At 36.3% G+C, this 23,514-nt stretch overlaps 1 protein-coding gene across 7 annotated transcripts in view; it reads left to right on the plus strand.

Moving 5' to 3' along the window:
• PDE1A (phosphodiesterase 1A) overlaps positions 1–23,514 on the plus strand; it is a 404,046-nt gene that overhangs the window by 339,129 nt on the left and 41,403 nt on the right. For all 7 annotated transcript variants that reach the window (XM_032292753.1, XM_032292749.1, XM_032292750.1 and 4 more), the window contains 3 exons: positions 5,718–5,799; positions 7,909–8,029; positions 8,415–8,602. In XM_032292753.1, coding sequence (XP_032148644.1) covers positions 5,718–5,799; positions 7,909–8,029; positions 8,415–8,602 — 391 coding nt within the window. The remainder of the gene's footprint in view (positions 1–5,717; positions 5,800–7,908; positions 8,030–8,414; positions 8,603–23,514) is intronic.

Raw genomic sequence — 23,514 nt, forward strand, 5'->3', positions numbered from 1 at the left:
TAACTTCTAAATCAATTTCTTATTAGTTTGTCTACCAAACTCATTGTATCTAATAAATGGGCTCAGACACCAAGAATTTTTAAAATGCCATATATTTCTGGGAGATAAGCTATTTGTATTATTCTTAAAAATTCCATAAATATTATCCCATTCTTTAGTGCTACTTTAGTTTCACCCTCTAAAGCCATGGGAAACTAGCCAGAGATCAGAATTGTATCAAGAATTTGCAGTCTTGAGAAACGCTGATTTCTGGCTCTTGAGTAAGCAGCTGATGGTAAAAACCAGTGGAGCAGGTTCTCATTTCCAAGGCATTTTCACAACAAGCATGTGATATTAATACGATTAATGTCTCCTTGAGTTTTCACAAACATCAACGCAGTTGCCTCTACTGACAGTAATGGGTAGATTTGGAGGATGCTGCAATCATTTTAACAATGACTGATAGGAGAGAGAGATCAGAGGCGGAGATACCAGCCAAAAAAATAGTCATTAGTAACAGAAGACAGGTTTTGCTTTTTATCCTCCGCTTGAACACACATGTCAGATTGGTAAGATAAGAAGTCAATGCATTTATATTTTTTACAAAAATAGTCACTTCCATCAAAATGTGTTTGTATTTTAGACTAAATAACAATAACTAAGTGAATTTTCCCTTCTTCAACTAGTTGTTTTGTGACTCATGAAAAACATCTATATGTGAACAAAAGCTGCATTGATTAATAATTATTACCTTGTTAGCCAAGAAGAAAAAATAACTGGAAATGCAAGTTATCTGGAAGGAAAGGTCAAAATGGTTGTTTTACCTTGAATTGTATACAGTCAGGCCTCTCTATTTTTAAACATTGCTGGAAGTGAAGTGTATTATTTCAAAATAAATTTTATTTTTCACAGTAATACAAATGTATTTAGTTAGCCCATTCTCAGCCAAGGATCTGGCATTTTACAAAATCATAAACATAACCCCTAAAATCGCATAAATGAAAAGAACCGTAGCTATGAGCCAAGATAATTTTAAATGTAAAAATTAAAGCTTCTCATTTCAAGAGCTAAAAAAATACTATAAACACTGATTACTCCAGGGGTTCTAATATTCCATAAAATATTTATAACACTCACAGAAATACAGTATATCTGACCACATATTTTACTGAAAGTGAATGTGTTAGTTGCTATAGTTATTAAACACTTAAATGTTTTTCGTGGTGTTCTTCGAATTCAGAAGGGCCCATTTATAGAAGTAAAGAAGGGTAATTAGATGGCCTGAATTCCTTAAGTTTTCTAAATAAGGCTAAGTTAGTGCATCTTCCTCTCCTTTCGCAATTAAATTCTTCTAAAGAACTAATGGGCTCTCAAATTCTACCCTCAGCCTTAGAGTGTCTCCTAAACCTGTGGTCAGGGGCTGCCTGAATATTTGCTATGGTCGTTGCTTCTTCCTCTAAAACTGAAGTTTCAATGAAAGGGTTTTCTCAAGATTTCTGTACTTTACCCTATCTTATCTTCTTCATTTAAAAAAAAAACAACATAGACATTCTTTTGACTTCAGAGAAATGTAAAACACAACAACAATGACAACAAAAATGTGCTGTTAAGTCACTGGATTTCACACCTTATTAATGGCTGTCAGAGCACTTTACACTGGTAGGAAAGCATTGAAAAACCATTGCTAGTTCTCTGTTATAGCCTCTCAGAGAAGAAATTTCAAGGATCTCCAGTGAATTGTAAAGACAGGTACAAGCTGTGGAGCCTAAGAACCTCAAGGTGCCTCGAAGGGACCACTTTTTCTACTTTCTCCTGATTTTTTTTTTTTTTTTTTTTTTTGAGACTGAGTCTCCCTTATTGCCCAGGCTGGAGTGCAGTGGTGCAGTCTCAGCTCACTGCAACCTCAGCCTCCCAGGTTCAAGCAATTCTCCTGCCCCAGCCTTCTGAGTAGCTGGGATTACAGGCATCAGCCACTATGCCTGCCTAATTTTTGTAATTTTAGTACAGAGAGGGTTTCACCATGTTGATCAGTCTGGTCTCGAACTCCTGACCTCAGGTGATCTGCCCACCTTGACCTCCCAAAGTGCTGGGATTACAGATGTGAGCCACTGTGCCTGGCCTCCTCATGATTTTTAAAAGTGTATTTTAGGCCTCCTGAGGGCAGCACCCTCAAATGACAGCAAAACCTCCAAGAAAAGTATAAACTCTTCTTACACAATGCTTATTGTGATGACTTCTGGTTTTACCTTGATGGAATGTAAATATTCCCTGTCCTGGGATAGAATGAGGAAATTATAAAGGTGGCCAAATTTATACTCAGTGATCCTAACATTCCCTTTATACGAGTTCTAGTTTCTTCACAGTTTACCTACAGGGCTCCCTACTAATCTTGCACTCGTGGCCTTTATTCACCCTAAAGAGTAAATAACACTTTGAAATATTTATAAATAAATTAAATAATTAATGTACTTTAGCATTCAATGTGCTTTGACAGTGAAAATTTAATATTCTAACTTAATTGTGGGGTACAGGAAGCAGATAGAAAATAAAACTCTCTTTCTTCATCTGTAGGAAGGTCAGTCCTGCATATGTCTGTCAAATGCCTAAGACCTATATGAAAAATGTTGCCATTCAACATTCTATAAAATTTAGCTCAAGAAAGTGGCTGGGTGCGGTAGCTCATGGCTTTAATTCCAGTACTCTGGGAGGCCGAGGTGGGTAGATTACCTGAAGTCAGGAGTTCAAGACCAGCCTGGCCAACATGGTGAAACCCTGTCTCTACTAAAAATACAAAAAATTATCTGGGTGTGGTGGCAGATGCCTGTAATCTCAGCTACTCAGGAGGCTGAAGCAAGAGAATTGCTTGAACTTGGGAGGCGGAGGTTGCAGTGAGCCACGACGGCACCATTGTACTCCAGCCTGGGCATCAAGAGGGAAACTCCATCTCAGAGAAAAAAAAAGAAGGTAAATCACCATAATGCCTTTTTCAGGCCAAAGTTAAGAACTTGTACCACAGAGCATAAAAATACATCTATTAAATTTGTGTTCTTAAGATACTAGATAGCAGCATCTTGACCCCCCTCCAAAAAAAGTTAAATGTAGCTTAACTGTATTTAATAGATAACAATCATATAATATTTAGGGTGATGCAAAAGTAATTGTGGTTTTTGCAGTTATAACTGCCAATATACAACTGACTGTATCTTCTGACTCTAAGACTACTGACAATTAAATCACGAGTACTTTTGCACCAACCTAAGAAATATACAAAAAAATAGAACTCAGTTATATCTGCATATATTAAATAAGCATCTCTAATATCAGGTTCCCAAAAGCCTATCAGTAGCTTTATTTCTATTTTATTTTATTTTATATTATTTTAACAATAGTAATATTATTTCTTATATTTTAACATAAACTATTGATAGTATTCTTGCACCTTATCCTCAACATGTTGAAAACCAAATCCATAATAATATTCAAACCGCAACCCCCCCCTCAAGATCATCTGGTTCCCATTAATGGCACCAATAGACCCCTCCTTTCCATTCACACTGGAAGCCAGGAAGTCATCCTCAACTCACCCCAAGTCATCTCTCATATTGAAGATAAACTAATCTTTCAAAAGTGGAATTACTTTCTTGTCAATTCCTTGCTAGAAAAAAAGACGGAGAAAAAACTGATGCCTCTCTTTTACATGCTAAATTAAGCACTACTTCAATTTCCTGTGTTTTAAAACTATTTGTTATATTCATTAGACATCATAAATACCTTTAATTTGCATATATTGCATTCATATTATTGCTACTATAAATTATGTTTCTTTTTTTTTTTTTTTGAGAGGGAGTTTCACTCTGTTAACCAGGCTGGAGTGCAATGGTGCGATCTCAGCTCACTGCATCCTCCGCCTCCTGGGTTCAAGCAATCCTCCTGCCTCAGCCTCCTGAGTAACTGGGACTATAGGCACATGCCACCACACCTGGCTAATTTTTGTATTTTTAGTAAAGATGGGGTTTCACCATGTTGGCCAGGATCGTCTCGATCTCCTGACCTCGTGATCCACCTGCCTCAGCCTCCCAAAGTGCAGGGATTACAGGGCATGAGCCACTTCACCCAGCCTAAATATGCTTCTTATTAGCTAAACTTAATGACTACTAAATGGCAGGCATTGTCCTTATGCTTCATATAAATTATCTTAGATAATCTCAGGATAGATACTATAATATCTATTATATTTTATTCCTAAAATGCATAAATCAAGATCACAAAATTAGGTAATAGATAAGGAGAATTCATTTCAGCAAAAGTTGTGCTATGTCTAAAGTAACAGCAATAAGCCCTACAACAGCAGTGATTCAGCTGACTATATCGTCTGACCCTAAGACTAATGGGATTAATAATTCCCTTCCATCTGTCCTTTAAGATGAGTATAAATAAGAATTTCAAATGGAATTAGTGTTATTAGTATCCAGAGGAATTAGGGGAGCTGCTGGCAGAGGTCACAGAAAGTCTTATTCCGTATTTTCTCTGAGTTATGGCAGAGTAAAATGTTCCTTTTTGTAACTAATTTTGCTACTTCTTTGATGGTTATGTCTAGATTTTCCCCAACATTTCTGATTCCAGACTTTCTGCCTGTAACTCTCATAATCACAGGCATCGTTTAGGGGAACTGCACTAGAAGATATTCTCAAAAAACTTTGTAAAGCTACATGTAGACATGACGTTTTAAAGGGTGGGATATAAAGATGCTCATGGAAACAGAGTGAAAGGAAACTGGAGTCCTTAGACAGGTATTTTATCCTAAGTTATGGACTTACAATGCAAGGCTGGTGTTCCTCATGAAGGTATACAGCCAATAAATTAGGAGAAAATAGAACCTAAAACATTCTTTCAAATGGCCAGGCAATTGCAATGAACAAGAACAAGGAAGTATCCTTTCCTATTCCTTTCATAAGCACATTCCCTTTAATGAAAAAAAAAAGAAAAAAAATTTAGTAAACCTTGTAATATTAAAGGTTTGACCAGAATAGCAGCCTGTGTTTTAGAAGATGAAAATTTAATTACTTCTCATGATGTAAAACCCAAATATAAATGGAATTCTTTAACATATGTGCTCAATTAATCTATTTTAGATGGGATCAAATAATTAAAAAGCTATTGACATTTCAATTTTCTCTGATAATATGTTAGAATAAATTTATGCACACTGAATGTAAGAATGTTGAAGATAGTCCTCATTTTTTTATTGAGGAAGATTTCATAAAACTTGGTTAATGAATAGAAAGATGTTTCAAAATGCTCATATACTTTTAATTTTGAAAAACAGTTCTGTCACAAAATTTAGATATTAAAGGTCTATTGGTATACTTGGCATAAATAAATTAACTTGGATTGTTAATTAAATGTCAGATAACACACTAAGATGGCTAGGTATTTTACGATGACTTTAGAAAATTCCAAAAAGAAAACATTTGTCTCTTTACAGTGAAGGGATTGTAATGCAAAGCAAAGTCTCCAGGTGCTGAAAACATTCATCATTTTTCTCCCTGCAAAATGTCCCCAAAAGGAGATCGTCCAAGAAAAATTATATAAACGTGGACAATAGTTTTTGGTTTTACAAAAAAGTAGTGCTAATTAAGAAAGGAAAGATGTGGCTTTTCTAGGCTTTGCATCCTAGGTTGCTTGTTATTTTAGCTTCTCCAACCCAAGTCTATACTAACGTGTTTTTCTTTCTCCAGGGAGATAAAGAAGCTGAGTTAGGGCTTCCATTTTCCCCACTTTGTGATCGGAAGTCAACTATGGTGGCCCAGTCACAAATAGGTAATACTGATGACTTGTGGTAGTGGAGTATGTGTGTGCTTGTCAGTTTTCAAATGTATAAACCATATTGTTCAAAGGGTAACTTCCATGAAAACTTCACTCCATATTCATGATAAATTCGATTTTTAAATTGGTCTATATGGTGCTAAATAAGAAGTTTTGAAGCATTTTCACAAGATGAGTTCAATAAAGCAACATTAGTAAATATAATGGTTATCATGTACCTTTTACAAAATATAAAATATTCTTGTGCAGGAGACTATTTTATGCTGTTTCTTTTTTTGTTTTTGCTGATTATTGTTTTCTGTAATTTAATTTTTTAGCTATAGGTCAATTCAATGAAAATGTTAGTGTACTTGTTCTATCACTAAGTTTGCATGGTATGCTTAATATAGTAGTGCACATTTAATTTGGAAAAAATATTCTCTCATGATGTGAGATTAACCAACAACAGGAAATTTGCAAAATGATAATGCTCCCAACCACATTTATTCCTATCATCTGTATTTGTGTTGGGGACTTCAAGCTCAGTCCATTATTAAAACATATTATTGCTGTGCTACATGGCTCAAATACTTGACATAGTTATTCCTTGAGCCGGCATTTTTGTTACTGAATTATATGATCAATAAACATAAGGATCACTCCTTACCTCTGTAGTTATGCTCCGGCACCACCTATCACAAAGCTTTGGGGCAGTCAGCTGTCGGAGAGCTGGGTGCTCTGACCTTTTCCCTTCCCATTCAAGTTTCAACAGCTGTTTTTCCAGAGACCCTAACACAGGTGCCTATCCTTGTTTAGTAAGTGTGAATGTGGCAGGCTAAGGACCTGATGTGCCAAGCTGAGGAGAATGGAAGTTTCTGAGGCTTGCTGCTGTAATATAAATTGCTGCCATGTTAGTAGAGATGATGCCTCAGTTGACAGTCTACACATCTCAGGCATTTAAGAACACAGACAGAACTAGAATTAGTACACTGGGTGGTCAGTTAACATTTATTTAACATGAAGGCATCAATTAAAACTATTGATTTAATGTGAAGGCATCAATTAAAACTATTGAAGTTTTATTAAATTAAAAATGTGCCTTATTATATACTATAAGTAATCCAGTTACTTGAAATGTGAATTACTTCTATCCAAGCATCTCATGGACAATCTTGAAATGTGCATACTTTCCAGGACATTATCACTTAAAAAGCCTTCCTCCAACTATTCTCCTATATTGAGGTGGTAGTTTATTGCTCTCAGATGTGTTTCTAACAACAAACTCTTGACTTGAGGCACCCACACCAGTCCTGGGATCTGGGATGTTGCTGTGTACACATACCTTAGAATAGGTTGTTGTCTCCTTCTCTGCCTAAACACAGGATGGAAAATTCTCCCAGAGGACAATGCCCTTTTCTCTGTGTGTCATTTTCTATCTTGATGAGTGCTTTAAATGTAAAAGTCTTCATTCAATCCTGACATCTCAAAGTGGTGGGATTAATGCTGTCTCCCAGAGATGTTACTTTTCTCTTCACTGATTTGACAGAACACACCCACATGCTGTGAACTAACACTTTACAGTCAGAGAATAATAAACAGAAACTTGAAATATTAACACAACTGCAGAAAGCTCTAATATAATAAGAAACAAAAAGTAATTGTCTTCTTGTTACCTGAGAAAAATCTTCAATTATTTAATTTCTTTCGAGCTTAGATATGATTTCTTGTTGGTAAATAATAAAAGTCAAAATGTGCATAATGTGCTTTCAAAAAGGAGAATGACCCCTGTTGTTGATAGAGGAAACTATAGTCACCCTCATTAGGTCTAAATTTATTGTTAGCAATATTATATGAGGCTGAATAGTAAATAGAAAAGCCAATGTACTTGAGTTAGCAAGCTTAAATTCTGTATCTTCCAAGGTTCAAGGATTATTTTATAGAGCAGTTAAACTATCCCTAGATTGTTATTAGATTAAAACAATATCAAAGGGTAAGCAGAACCAATATTTTAGTTGATTCTTGCTATCCCAGGATTGTCAGAAGCTCTTTATTATTTCTGATTTCAGAATTCAGGAAATTGTAACACTTGAATTTATCTCTGTCTTTTCATTTTGGCTTTTGTAGGTTTCATTGATTTCATAGTAGAGCCAACATTTTCTCTTCTGACAGACTCAACAGAGAAAATTGTTATTCCTCTTATAGAGGAAGCCTCAAAAGCTGAAACTTCCTCCTATGTGGCAAGCAGGTATGATATTTCTTTTTTGCATCACTTTTCATCTTTGTGGTGTTTAGTAACCTTTTCCTTAATGCTTATCTATTTCTCACGTCTAGGCAGGGAATTACAAGAATTGTTTGGTAGTATTGCCACCTAGTGGCTTTATGTTATATTGCATCTGCCTTTGAGAACTGAAGTTTAATACACAAAATACCAAATACTAAGGTGTGTGTTAAGAAGAATCCAGTGTGGGGAGGGAGAGAAAGGAAGTGAGCAGCTGCCACGTACTCAGAACTGGAACAGAGCATCTGCTATCCTGGTTTTCTAGTCGGTTTTGTAAAGCTTTTCAGGTTTTCTTCCTTCACCCCATGTCCTGATGTTGGTGTTTTTTGTTTTTTTTGGTTGTTACTGTTAGCTCAACCACCATTGTGGGGTTACACATTGCTGATGCACTAAGACGATCAAATACAAAAGGCTCCATGAGCGATGGGTCCTATTCTCCAGACTACTCCCTTGCGGCAGTGGACCTGAAGAGCTTCAAGAACAACCTGGTGGACATCATTCAGCAGAACAAAGAGAGGTGGAAAGAGTTAGCTGCACAAGGTAGTGTTGTTTATGAAGCTTTACTGCCATCTCTGACTTCACTTCTCTAAGAGTTTGAATTATTTTTTTAGATTTCTTCTTCTATAGCATATGTAAGCCCTTGATGGTATTTGGAATTTGGCTACTCTGATTATTCATGTGAAAGTTGGCTTATTTATTAGATAAAAAGAGGTTCTGCTTTGTTTGTGCCACAATGGCTGCAGACATGTGTGTCAGTGGGTGGTGGCAAACTGGATACTGAAAAATGAAATAACGAAATGGTGACAAAACTTTGTGGTACAATATAGACTCCTGTGCTTTTGTAGAGGTGCTTTCCAGCTTGGATTTTACTTGGCAAGTGGCTTTGTGTTGCATTAAGTGTGTTATCACTTCATGTCAGAGACTTCAGTGTGTTTTTTCTGTTTCACTAGGTTGCTTTTTTGACTTAGAATTTCACCCATGAATTGGGGAAATCATTAATAATCAACCACCACAGAAATCAAATGGGAAGGTAGCTGATATGTTATTTCTAACATATCAGCTGCTTCAAATTAATTAATCCACTTAGGAGGTTTGTGAGTCAGTGTTCAAACAGTTATTATCTTTCATACAGGAATTAGCTTTCATATGCCAGGTCTGGCCTCTGCCTCTTCTCACATTCATTCCCGCAGCTGTGTCTCCCTCGTACACTACGCTCCCTGCACAGTGGCCTCCTGGAAGTTTCTTAAAATACTCCAGGGTCTTGGCAATTATTTTTTCAGCCAGAAATTCTTTTTCCTTATGCTTTTTGCAGCTTCAATGTACCAAAGAATAAACTTATTTTTCTTAAAATAGATAATAAAAGATCAAAATAGAGTGTTAAATCATATTTATAGTCAGAAGGACTCAATATTGAAAAGTTTTCAATTATGCCAAAAGTCAACTGTAAATATAATGTGTTTCCTGTGAAAATTCCAATACATTTTTCATTGAATTTAACAAATAGGACCTAAAATTTATATGGTATTGCAAATAGCTAACAATAGTCAAGACACTCCCAAAAGAGAATAAAGTAGGAATACTTGCCGTTTAAGAAATCAAAATTTACTATTATACTGTAGTAATAAAGTCAGTGTGGCTATGATACAGAGACAATAAGATGGACCTCAGGAATATGCCAGAGGACCAGAAACAGTGCATTAATTCCTGCAGAACTTGACAGGTGACAGACACACACATTCATATATGCAATCTTTTGTATGTTCTCACTGATTTACCCTTATGACGTTCATTTCTTCCTGTTTGAGCTACTATCTGGAGTCATTTCTCTTCACACTGAAGTACTTTCTTTAGTATTTTCTTATAATACAGTAATGCTGACAATTAGATTTACTTAATCTGGGAATTTCTGTATTTTACTTTTATTTATGAATAGATTTGCTTGATTTAGAATTTTTTTTTTCTTTTAGCTCTTTTAATGTGTCATTCTATTGCCTCTGGCTTCCATAGTTTCTGATACAGTGTTGGCCAAAAATAAATTGTATTGTTGCTTCCTTGTATGTACTGAGTCTTATTTTTTTTTCTTTCTATTTTACATACTTTTTCTTTATTTTGACTTTCAGCAATTTGATGATGATATGTCTAGGTCTTTTCTTTTTCTTCGAAATTCTACTTAGTGTTCATTGAGCTTCTTAAATTCATAGATTAATGATTTGCATCAAATTTGGGAAGTTTTCTGTCACTTTGCTCAATGTTTTCCTTCTGCCTCTTTCTCTCTGTTCTTTCTTCTCCTGAGGATCCTATTATGCATAACTTAGGATTCTGGAAATTGTTCCAGATGCTCTGGATCTCTGTCAATTTCTGTAATTCATTCTTTCTCTCTCTTTCTTTCTTTGTTCCTTCCTTCCTTCCTTCCAATTTTTGATTGGCTACTTTCTAATGATTTATCTTCAGGTTTACTGTTTCTTTCTCTGCCACCTCAATTCTACTGTAGATTTCACTGAATTAACTTTTCATCTCGGCTACTTTTTTCCGTTTTATTATTTTCATTTGGTTCTATTTTATAATGTCTATTTCTCTGTTGATATTTTATAGTTTTTAGTCATGGTTAGCATATTTTCTTTAATCCTTCAGAATTGTTTTCTTTACTTTTAAAAGCATATTTAAAAACTTGAAGTCTTTGAAGTCAATTTTAAAACTGACTACAAATAGCCTTTCCAAGGCTCTCTAATTTCTAGAATAGTTCTGTTAAACACTGCTGGGCTACCCTTTATCCCAACTTGGACCCCAGTCTTAGGGTAGCAAAGCTTGGAGTTTTTCCTCTCTAGTCTAAGCTAGATTCACCATTTTGTGTTCAAGTAACCAGAATTACTTGCTGCCTTCTCCCATTCCAAGTTAGCCTACCACCTCCACCAGAAAAGTTGGTTTTTGCTTCCATTCCCAGGTCAGAGTTGGAGAGGAAGATGGAGGGGTGGGAGTAGCTGCAGGCAAGAAGGTCATAGGCTTCTGCTATTTTTACCTGACTGTCCAAAAATTTTTTAAAAATAAATGTTTCTCAAATTACTGTGTACCCTTGATTGATTTCCAGAGTCATTGAATAGTTGTTTTTGTTAATGCTGTCCTGTTTTACACTTTTTTTTTTTTGGAGAGAAAAAACTCAACTTCTTTACATCCCTACAGCAGGAAGTCTTCTTCTTCACCATAGGTTTTAAAGGAATTAAATGAGTTTATTAATATAATTTGCTTAGAAGTGTCTAGAATACTAAATGTGATATGAGTTGACTATTATTAATATAACTATTATGTATTATGTTTCTGCCGTGTGTTCTAGAAATAAGGATTATAGGGCTACTATATAGAAATTACTACAGAAATTAAGGGTATCCCTAATGCTGAATTCTAAATCCAGCAAAACTATTCAGAAATGAAGTAAAAGACATTCCCAGATTAAGAATATCTAATTACTCTAGGAATTGGGGATAATTTCTATATAGTAAGCTGGTAAGGAAAGGCTTGACTGAGGAAGAAATAAATAAATACACAAAGGAGGTTAGAAAGAGAACCATGGAGAGGTCTGGAATGGTGGGGGGGCGGGCAACAAATTTTTAAACAGAGGGATTGATCACCACATTATCTAGGAGGCTGAGCTTGCCTGATGTGCCAGAAACAACAAGAAGGGCAGTGAAGCAGAAAGAAATTGGATAAATGGGAATAATGTAGACAATGTGATGAGTGGGTAGTGTGTGTCTGACCTTTGGTTTTGGCCCAAGAAAGACAGGAAACCAAATGTATAGTTTTGAGAAGAAAAGTTGATTGATCTGAGCTGAAGTTTCAAAAGGATTACTCTACTACAAGATGGAAAATATTCTTTTGTTTAAGAGGAAAAAATGGAAACAAGAAGACCAGAAAGAAGGCTGTTGTTCATAACCCAGGAGAAACATGGGAGCTTAGACCAGGTAGTAATGGTTGAGAGAGTGTATAATTTCTGGATACATGAAGATTGTGGCTTAAACATTTGCATGAGTAGAAGGAGGGTAAGCAAAAAGAGATTGGATCCTGAATATACAGGTATTTTGAAAGCTGGACTGATAGGATTTGTTATTAGATTAGATGTAGGAAACAAAGTCAAGAGAAGAATTAAGAATGATGCCAGTTTTTTTTAGTTTTCTTACATATTATTTGTTTATGGGTAAAATTACATAATCATTTCATGAAACAGTTTGGCATTCTGTAGCAAATTTGAAGATGCATATGCCATACTTCCTGACAATTTTATCTCTATATTTTTACCCTAGAGAAAGTTCTGTACATATGCATCAAAGACATGTCTAAAATATTCATAGCAGCATTGTTTATGAATGCAAAATAAAGTGGAAAAAACAGTAAAACTGATTCATATACTATAGTATGTTCATATTATGGAACAGCATAAAAGTGTTAAAGAAAATTTAATGATCACTAACAGGAATGAAGAACACAGTGTTGCACAAAATAAGCAAACTGCTGGGCTTTGGTAGGTGGTCTTCCCCTGGTACCACTAAGACTGGGAGGTTTGGACTGAGCAGAATTTGCCACAGTGCAGCAAAGAAGTTGTGCCCAGACTGCTTCTCTAGATTCCTCCTCACTGGGCAGGGCATCTCTGCTGGAAATCCAGCAGCTCCAGTCAGGGGCTTACAGACAGAACTCTCAACTCCATGGGACAGAGCACCTGAGCGGAGAGGCGGTTGCAGTTGCCAGTTCAGCAGATTTATCTTTCTTGACCGCTGGCTCTGAAGAGAGCAGCTGACCCTGACAAAGGGGATTCTCCCAGCCCAGCGCACCAGCTCTGCTAAGGAACAGACTGCCTCCTCAAGCACGTTCCTGACCCTGTGCCTCTTGCCTGGAAGAGACCTCCCAACAGGGGTCAACAGAAACCTCATACAGGAGAGCTGAAGCTCCCAGAAGGAGTAAACAGCAATCTTTGATGTTCTGCAACCTTCACTGGTGATACCCAGGTGAACAGGTCTGGAGTTGACCCCCAGCTAACTGCAGCGGACCTGCAGAAGAGGGGTCTGAGTGTTAGAAGACAAACTAACAAAAAGAAAGCAACAACAACAAACACATCAACAAAAAAGATCCCCACAAAACCCCATCCAAAGGTCATCAGCCTCAAAGATCAAAGGTAGATCAATCCAGGAAAATGAAGAAAAAACGGTGCAAAAATGCTGAAATTCCCAAAGCCAGAATGCCTTTTCTCCTCCAAATAATGATAACATCTCTCCAGCAAAGACACAGAACTGGACAGAGAATGAGATGGACAAATTGACAGAAGTAGGCTTCAGAAGATGGGCAATAACAGACTCCACTGAGCTAAAGGACCATGTTCTAACCTACTGCAAAGAAATCAAGAACCTTGATAAAATGTCACAGGAGCAGCTAACTAGAATAACCACTTTAGAGAGGACTCTAAAGACCTGATGGAGATGAAAAAAACACAGCACAAGAACTTTGTGAAGCATACACAAGTATCAGTAGCTGAATCAATCAAGCAAAAGAAAGGATATCAGAGTTTGAGGACCATTTTGCTGAAATAAGGTATGCAGACAAGATTAGAGAAAAAAGGATGAAAAGGAATTACCAAAACCTCTGAGAAATATGGGACTGTGTGAAAAGACTGAACCTACAATTTATTGGAGTACCTGAAAGAGAGGGGGAGAATGGAACCAAGTTGGAAAACACACCTCAGGATATTATCCAGGAGAACTTCCCCAATCTAGCAAGGCAGGCCAACCTTCAAATTCAGGAAATACAGAGAATACCATGATGATATCTACAAGAAGGTCAGCCCCAAGACACAAAGTCATCAGATTCTCCAAGGTTGAAACAAAGGGAAAAATGTTAAGGGCAACCAGAGAGAAAGGTCAGGTCACCTACAAAGGGAAGCTCATCAGACTAACACAGATATCTCAGCAGAAAACCTGCATCCCAGAAGAGAGTGAGGGCCAATATTCAACATTCTTTTTTTTTTTTAATTTATTTTATTGCATTTTAGGTTTTGGGGTACATGTGAAGAACATGCAAGATTGTTGCATAGGCACACACGTAGCAGTGTGAAAGTAAGGAATTTCTCAACCCAGAATTTCATGTCCAGCCAAACGAAGATTCATAGGTGAAGGAGAAATATAATCCTTCACAGACAAGCAGATACTAAGGGATTTAATTACCACCAGGTCTGCCTTGCAAGAGATCCTGAAGAAAGCACTAAATATAGAAAGGAAAAACTGGTATAAGGCACTGCAAAAACACACCAAAATATAAAGACCGGTGACACTAGGAAGAAACTACATCAACTAGTGTGCAAAATAACCAGCTAGTATCATGATGACAGGATCGAATTCACACATAACATTATTAACCTTAAATGTAAATGGGCCAAATGCCCCAATTAAAAGACACAGACTGGTAAATTAGATAAAGACTCATCAGTGTGCTGTATTCAGGAGACCCATCTCACATGCAAGGACATACATAAGCTCACAATAAAGGGATGGATGAAAATTCACCAACCAAATGGAAAGCAAAAGAAAGCAGGGGTTGCAGTCCTAGTCTCTGATAAAAAAAAGACTTTAAACCAACAAAGATAAAAAAAGACAAAGAAGGGCATTACATAATGGTAAAGGGATTAATTCAACAAGAAGAGCTAACTATCCTAAATACATGTGCACCCAATACAGGAGCACCCGGATTCACAAAACAAGTTCTTAGAGACCTATGAAGATACTTAAGATTCCCACACAATAATAGTGAGATACTTTAACACACCACTGTCAATATTAGACAGCTTAACAAGACAGAAAATTAACAAGGATATTCAGGACTTGAACTCAGCTCTGGATCAAGTGGACATTATAGACATCTACAGAACTCTCTACCCCAAATCAACAGAATATACATTCTTTGTAGTGCCACATGGCACTTATTCTAAAAGTGTCCACATAATTGGAAGTAAAACACTCCTCAGAAAATGCAAAAGGACTGAAATCATAACAGTCTCTCAGAGCACAGGACAATTAACTTTGAATTTAGGATTAAGAAACTCATGCAAAACCACACAACTACATGGAAATTGAACAACTTGCTCCTGAATGACTCCTGGGTAAATAATGAAATTAAGGCAGAAATCAAGAAGCTCTTTGAAACCAGTGAGAACAAAGAAACAACATACCAGAATCTCTGGGACACAGCAAAAAGCAGTGTTAAGAGGGAAATTTATAGCACTAAATGCCCACATCAGAAAGCTGGAAAGATCTCAAATCGACACCCTAACATCACAGTTAAAAGAACTAGAGAAACATGAGGAATCAATCCAAAAGCTAGCAGAAGACAAGAAATAACTAAGATCAGAATAGAACTGAAGGAGATAGAGAGAAAACCATAAAAAAGGAAAAAAAAAAATGAATTCAGGAGCTTGTTTTTCAAAACAATTAAGAAAATAGATAGACCACTAGCTAGACTAATAGAAGAGAGAAGAATGAAATGGATACAATAAAAAATGATAAAGGGGATATCAGCACTGACTCCACAGAAATACAAACTGCCACCAGAGAATGCAATAAACACCTCTGTGCAAATAAACTAGAAGAAATGGACAAATTCCTGGACACATACACCCTCCCAAAACTTAACCAGGAAGAATTCAAATCTTTGAACAGACTAATAACAAGTTCTAAAATTGAGACAGCAATTAATAGCTTCCAAACCAAAAAAAAGCTTAGGACCAGACAGATTCACAGACAAATTGTATCAGAGGTATGAAGAGGAACTGGTACCATTCCTTTTGTAACTATTTCAAACAATAGAAAAGGAGTCACTCCTCCCTAACTCATTTTATGAGGCCAGCATCATTCTGATCAAAAACCTGGTGGAGACAAAACAAAAAAAAAGAAAACATCAGGCCAATGTCCCTGATGAACATCGATGCAAAAATCCTCAGTACAATACTGGCAAACTGAATCCAGCAACATATCAAAGAGCTTATCCACCATGATCAAGTCTGCTTCATCCCTGGAATTCGATAAACATAATCCATCATGTAAACAGAACCAATGACAAAAATCACATGATAATCTCAATAGATGCAGAAAGGCCTTTGATAAAATTCAACATCCCTTCATATTAAAAACTCTTAATAAATTAGGTATTGATGGAACATATTTCAAAATAATAAGAGCTATTTATGACACACCCACAGCCAATATCATATTGAATGGGCAAAAGCTAGAAGCATCCCCTTTGAAGGCCAGCACAAGACAAGGATGCCCTCTCTCACCACTCCTATTCAACATAGTATTAGAAGTTCTGGCCAGGGTAATCGGGCAAGAGAAAGAAATAAAGCGTATTCAAACAGGAAGAGAGGAAGTCAAATTGTCTCTGTTTGCAGATGATATGATTCTATATTTAGAAAATCTCATCATCTCAGGCCAAAAATTCCTTAAGCTGATAAGCAACTTCAGCAAAGTCTCGAGATACAAAATCACAAGCATTTATATACACCAACAATAGACAAGCAGAGAGCCCAATTATGAATGAATGAACTTCCATTCACAATTACTACAAAGAGAATAAAATACATAAAAATATAGCTAGGAAGGGATGTGAAGGATCTCTTCAAGAACTACAAACCACTGCTTAAGAAAATAAGAGAGGACACAAACAAGTGGAAAAATTTCCATGCTCATGGATAGGAAGAATCAATATTATGAAAATGGCCATACTGCCCAAAGTAATTTATAGATTCAGTGCTATTCCCATCAAGCTACCATTGACTTTCTTCACAGAATTAGAAAAAAAACTACTTTAAATTTCATACGGAACCAAAAAGGAGCCCATATAGCCAAGATAATCCTAAGCAAAAAAAAAAAAAGCTGGAGGCATCATGCTACCTGACTTCAAACTATACTACAAGGCTACAGTAACCAAAACAGCATGATACTGGTACCAAAACAGATATATAGACAAATGGAACAGAACAGAGACTTTAGAAATAACACCACACATCTACAACCATCTGATTTTCAACAAATCTGACAAAATCAATGGGAAAAGGATTTCCTATTTAATAAATGGTGCTGGGAAAGTGGCTAGCCATATGCAGACAATTGAAACTGGACTCCTTCCTTACGTCTTATACAAAAATTAACTTAAGATGGATTAAGGACTTAAATGTAAAACCCAAAACCATAAAAACCCTTGAAGAAAACCTAGGCAATACTATTCAAGACATAGGCATGGGCAAAGACTCCATGACATAAACACCAAAAGCAATTGCAACAAAAGCCAAAATTGACAAATGGGATCTAATTAAACTAAATAGCTTCTGTACTGCAAATGAAACTAGCATCAGAGTGAACAGACAATCTACAGAATGAGAGAAAAAATTTGCAATTTAGCCATCTGACAAAGATCTAATATCCAGAATCCACAAGGAACTTAAACAGATTTACAAGAAAAAAAATAACCCCATCAAAAAGTGGGAAAAAGATATGAACAGACGCATCTCAAAATAATACATTTATGCCACCAACAAACATATGAAGAAAAGTTAAATATCACTGATCATTAGAGAAATGCAAATCAAAACCATAACAAGATACCATCTCCTGTCAGTCAGAATGGTGATTATTAAAAAGTCAAGAAACAATAGATGCTGGCAAGGTTATGGAAAATTAGGAACAATTTTACACTGTTGGTAGGAATGTAAATTAGTTCAACCATTGTGCAAGACATTCTACCATAAAGCCACATGCACATGTATGTTTATTGTAGCATTATTTACAATAGCAAAGACATGGAACCAACTGAAATGCCCGTCAGTGATAGACTGGTTAAAGAAAATGTGGTACATATACACCATGGAATACTATGCAACCATAGAAAAGAATGAGATCATGTCCTTTGTAGGGACATAAATGAAGCTGGAAGCCATCATCCTCATCAAACTAACACAGGAACAGAAAACCAAACACCGCATGTTCTCACTTATAAATGGGAGTTGAACAGTGAGAACACATGGACACAGGGAGGGGAACAACACATACCAGGACCTGTCGGGGAGTGCAGGGCAGAGGGAGGGAGAAAATTAGGACAAATACCTAATGCACACAGGGCTTAAAACCGAGATGACATGTTGATAGGTGCAGCAAACCACGATGGCACATGTATACCTACATAACAAATCTGCACGTTCTGTACATGTGTCCCACAACATAAAGTAAAATTTTAAAAAATAAGTAAACTGCTGAAATATAGCAAAATGCCATTTATAGAAAGTTTAAAAACTAAACAATGGTTTTACAACACATATATGATAAAACTAAAGGATTTTAAAAAATATTCAAAATTGTTCTAGGGAGGAGGATGAGTTATTTATTTAGAAATAAGGAGAATCTTACTTCCTAGATTGGGCACTAGACACACAGAAGTTCATTTTATCATTATGATTATGTCTAATATATGTGATTTTTATATGCATATATAATTCATTTATACACATGAAATATTGCATGAAAAAGAAAAAATATGATAAGCTATTAAAATAATCTACTAAAATAGTCATCAATTTTAAAGTCAGTCAGTATTAGATATTACCATTTTAATTTCCCGTCACTTTTGTCTTATACACTGAAGGTGAAAGTTTCTTTATTACAATTGCATTGAGATGAAAATAAGCAGGTCATATGATGTTTAGAGCTTTGGAATAATTAATTAAGCATCAGGGCTTTGAAGACAATTCCAGATGTTTGGTCATCATCATATTAACCCTTAAGCTATATTTTACAGATATCTAGTCCTAGAGCAGTGAGAGACTGTAGTTCCTTAGACTCCAAGGGATGAGGCTCCTGGGTCACCAATAACACAAAACCTTTTTTTAAAGAAAAATTTTATTCAGTAAGCCTTCTATTAAGGAGCTTGGAAGATTTGTCCTAGAATGTTGTATGTAGACACATTTTTGACAAGGGGTCTTTTCAAAAAGTAAAACAAGCTTTTCATCATCCCCCAACTGTTTCCTTTTTTGCTTAATTTTATCCACTTATGGTGAGGAAAATGCTTTCATCAGTTCAGCATTTCTCAGCATCTTAAGTCCCCACCCGTTTCTGCACTAGTAAAGAGCCAGCAAGAGATTTTAAGCAGGTGTATGTCTGTTCTTCTAGCAAGGCAGGTAGAGGGCAATAATGAGAAGAATTGTCCCTCCCTTCCGTTTCCACCTATAAAGTCTCAGGCAAATCATGTAAGCTTTCTTGGCCTCAACAAATGTGATTATTGAGGTAATAACACTGGCTGTAATGCGTGTTCACTACTCAAGGAAGCAGACATCCTCATGAATCCTTGACCAAGCTCCAGTTTTCTCTAGACTCTTGAAGATCTAAGAAGCAGCTTTGAGAGGAAGATACCTACATATGGAATTAGAGAAAAATCAGAGCACTTTTGCCTATACTGGACCAGTAGGATTATAAATGCCCCCTAATAACAAAGGAAATCATATACAGAAAAGCAATGTATCAATTTTATAAGGTCACATAAATGTAGCTCATTTTCATTAGTGGCCTATGTGTGTGTGTGTGTGTGTGTGTGTGTGTGTGTGTGTGTGTGTGTATACATAACATTCATATACACAGGTTTATTATACATTTTACTGATAAAAAGAATATGTAACATATAATTTATAATAATAATAAAATATTCAATAGTCTTTGTTGTAAATTTTATATAGCTGATTGATTCTCAAAGAATGCTTTTTGTTGACTTTTGCCAAATTATTTTGTCCACAGTCACTTATGGTCGCTACTGAAAAATAAGTATAGTTTAGAAATGAATGTTGGTTGATATTTCATTTACACCAGAAGTACAGAACCAGGTATGGTGGTGCACACCTGCAATCCCAGTGACTACAGAGGCTGAGGCAGGAGGATCCCTTGAGCCAAGGAGTTCCAGGATGCAGTGAGCCATGATCACACCACTGCATTCCAGCCTGGGTAACAGAGTGAGACCCCATTCCTGGAAAAAAAATTTAAAGGCCAGGCACAGTGACTTATGCTTATAATCCCAGTGCTTTGTGAGGCTGAGGCCAGAAGTTCAGGATGATCCTGAGCACCACAGAGACACCCTGTGTCTAAAAATATGATGAAAGCATAGAAGACATAGATCAGAACTTGACTTGTTCATCAAAGATACAAACGACCTCTTGACCATTTGATTGGATAATTGTTTTCAATATTAGAAAAACTTTGTTCAAACTTTGTGTTATTTATAATGTAATAGCTAAAGATATAATATAACTTTAAATTTAATCTCTATTTTAAACATTATCTTCATCATTTTACACAATAATAAAATAATAAGTTAAGTCTTGATCCATAACTCTTGATGATATTCATGGTGTAAATATTCCCAACATGCCAGTTTCAAGCTATCAACATGATGTGTCGGAGCATGGAGTTGGGAAAGATGTGCACATCATATATTTCCTTCATACAGATATGGTAAAAATATCAGGACATGTCTTAACTTCAAGATATAGATAATAGTACCATGTCTCAAAATAATTAGGCAATGGTGAGTTTTATTAATAAATATCTATTATCCTCCTTTTAAATATAATTTATTTAATTCTAAGTGCATATAATTTTTATAAATGTTTTTAACAACCAGCTTACAAAAATTCCTGAAAAGTAAAAATTTGATCTGAAGAGTCTGTAGGGGCAAGTCGTACCACACTGCTGTCTACAAGGCCCTGTATAATCCATGTCTGTCCCCAGCTTCTTATCTGGCTGATTTGATTCCCACTTCTCTTCCCATTGCTGGCTTGTTTTGTATACCCCAGCCACATTAATCTCCACATTGTTTCTTTCTTTCAACACATCAGGTATTTCCTGCTGTAGGAGTTTTTTATAGCATCTCTCTATCAGTAATGTTTTCTCACCAAATACCATGAGGTTGCCTCCCTGTTCTCTTTCAGGTCTAGCTTCCATTGCAACCTTGTCAACAAGGCTGGTAAAATTATATTCCACCCACAACGCCCACACCGTGCTCTTCTGATTTCCTTCTCAAGTACTTTACCATGGCATTTATTACTGTCTAGCTTATAAGTAGTTGACCTATTATGCTTCATTTTTATTGTCTGTTTCACCCCCTTAAAAATAAGATTCATTAAAATAAGGATATTTGTTTTGATCACTGACTTATCTCAAGCTCTTTGAACACAGGCTGGCACAAAGTAGGAATTCAAATGATTGTCTATAGTAGGCGGGGAAGAGAGAGACAGACAGAGAGAGAGAGAGAAACAGGAGGGGGTGGAGAAAGAAGGGAAGAAGGGAGAGATGGCTACAGTAACCAAAACAGCACGGCACTGGTACAAAAACAGATACATAGATCAATGGAACAGAACAGAAACCTCAGAAATAAGACCATACAGCTACAACGGTCTGATCGTTGACAAACTTGACAAAAACAGGCAATGGGGAAAGGATTCCCTATTTAATAAATGGTATTGGGGAAATTGGCTAGCCATATGCAGAAAACTGACACTGGACCCCTTCCTTACACCTTACACGAAAATAACTCAAGATGGATGAGAGACTTAAACATAAGATGTAAAACCATAAAAACCCTAGAAGAAAACCTAGGCAATATCATTCAGGACATAGGCACGGGCAAAGAATTTATGACTAAAACATCAAAAGCAATGGCAGCAAAAGCCAAAATTGACAAATGGGATCTAATTAAACTAAAGAGCTTCTGCACAGCAAAAGAAACTATCATCAGAGTGAAGAGGCAACCTACAAAATGGGAGAAAGCATTTGTAATTTATCCATCTGACAAAGGGCTAATATCAAGAATCTACAAAGAACTTGAACAAATTTACAAGAAAATAAAATAGCCCATCAAAAAGTGGCCAAAGGATATGAACAGGCACTTCTCAAAAGAAGATATTTATGCGGCCAACAAACATATGGAAAAAGGTTCATCATCACTGGTCATTAGAGAAATGCAAATCAAAACCACCGTGAGATACCATCTCACACAAGTCAGAATGGAGATCATTAAAAAGTAAAAAAAACAACAACAACAACAACAAAAAAAAAACAACAGATGCTGAAGAACATGTGGAGAAATAGGAATGCTTTTACACTGTTGGTGGGAGTGTAAACTAGTTCAACCATTGTGGAAGACAGTGTGGTGATTCCTCAAGGATCTAGAACCAGAAATACCACTTGACCCAGCAATCCCATTACTGAATATATACCCAAAGGGTTATAAATCATCCTATTATAAAGAAACACGCACACATATGTTTATTGCAGCACTGTTTACAATAGGAAAGACTTGAAACCAACGCAAATGCCCATCAGTGATAGACTGGATAAAGAAAATGTGGCACATATATACCATGGAATACTATGCAGCCATAAAAAGGATGAGTTCATGTCCTTTGTAGGGACATGGATGAAGCTGGAAACCATCATTCCCAGCAAACTAACACAGGAACAGAAAACCGGACACCATATGTTCTCATTCATAAATGGTAGCTGAACAATGAGAACACATGGACACAGGGAGGTGAAAATCACACACCAGGGTCTGTTGGGGTGTGGGTGGCTAGGGGAGGGATAGCATTAGGAGAAATACCTAATGTAGTTGATGGGTTGATAAGTACAGCAAACCACCATGGCACATGTATACTTATGTAACAAACCTGCACGTTCTGCATGTATTCCAGAACTTAAAGTATAATTTAAAAAAGAAAATTTAAAAAAAGAAAAAACAAATGAGATAGGCTATTCTGTTTTATGCCAAGGTATAGGACAATCTTAAAGGGTTATTTGAATTATTTAAACTATTTCTTCCCAGAAAATATTTAAAGGATTATAAAAGCCTGTTTTAAAAACTTGAGCACTGTAACAGAGTGCAAATCATGTATTTGCCCTTCTTTCTGTTCAGTGTCTAATGTAGAGAACTTTAAAAATAAATGTAAGAAACAGTAGTTTTACATCCCCCTGTCTCTCAGAGTTTCTCTTGCTCTTTCTGAATATTACAGTTTGAGTTAGGCTGAGTCTTCCTTTTGGTTTCAGAGCATGCGAAAAATTGTCACTGGAACAATAAGTAATCAATCTAAGTGCTACTTTTATCTTCCTCCTTTGCTTCTCTGTGAAAAACCTAGGTCTGCATCCATGGACGTCATCAGGAATTAAGGCTGAATGGCTTCAGGCTCCATTCCCAAGCTCTGCTTCCATGGACAGTTAGAGAGGCTCTATCAGTGAATATTTTCAAATCACCTTTAGAACTGCTAGATAACAAGCTGCTCAGGGAGAATGAATATAGTCTAGGCATCCCACCCAAACCAGTTACAGAGCAGTGACTCTCAAAGACCTACATTCCCCTGTGATATTTATCTGCAGTTTTATGTCACAGGTCTCTGT

Source organism: Sapajus apella, unplaced genomic scaffold (assembly GCF_009761245.1).
Source record: "Sapajus apella isolate SASKATOON/1434 unplaced genomic scaffold, GSC_monkey_1.0 scaffold28, whole genome shotgun sequence".
In the NCBI taxonomy this organism is placed as follows: Eukaryota; Metazoa; Chordata; class Mammalia; order Primates; family Cebidae; genus Sapajus; species Sapajus apella.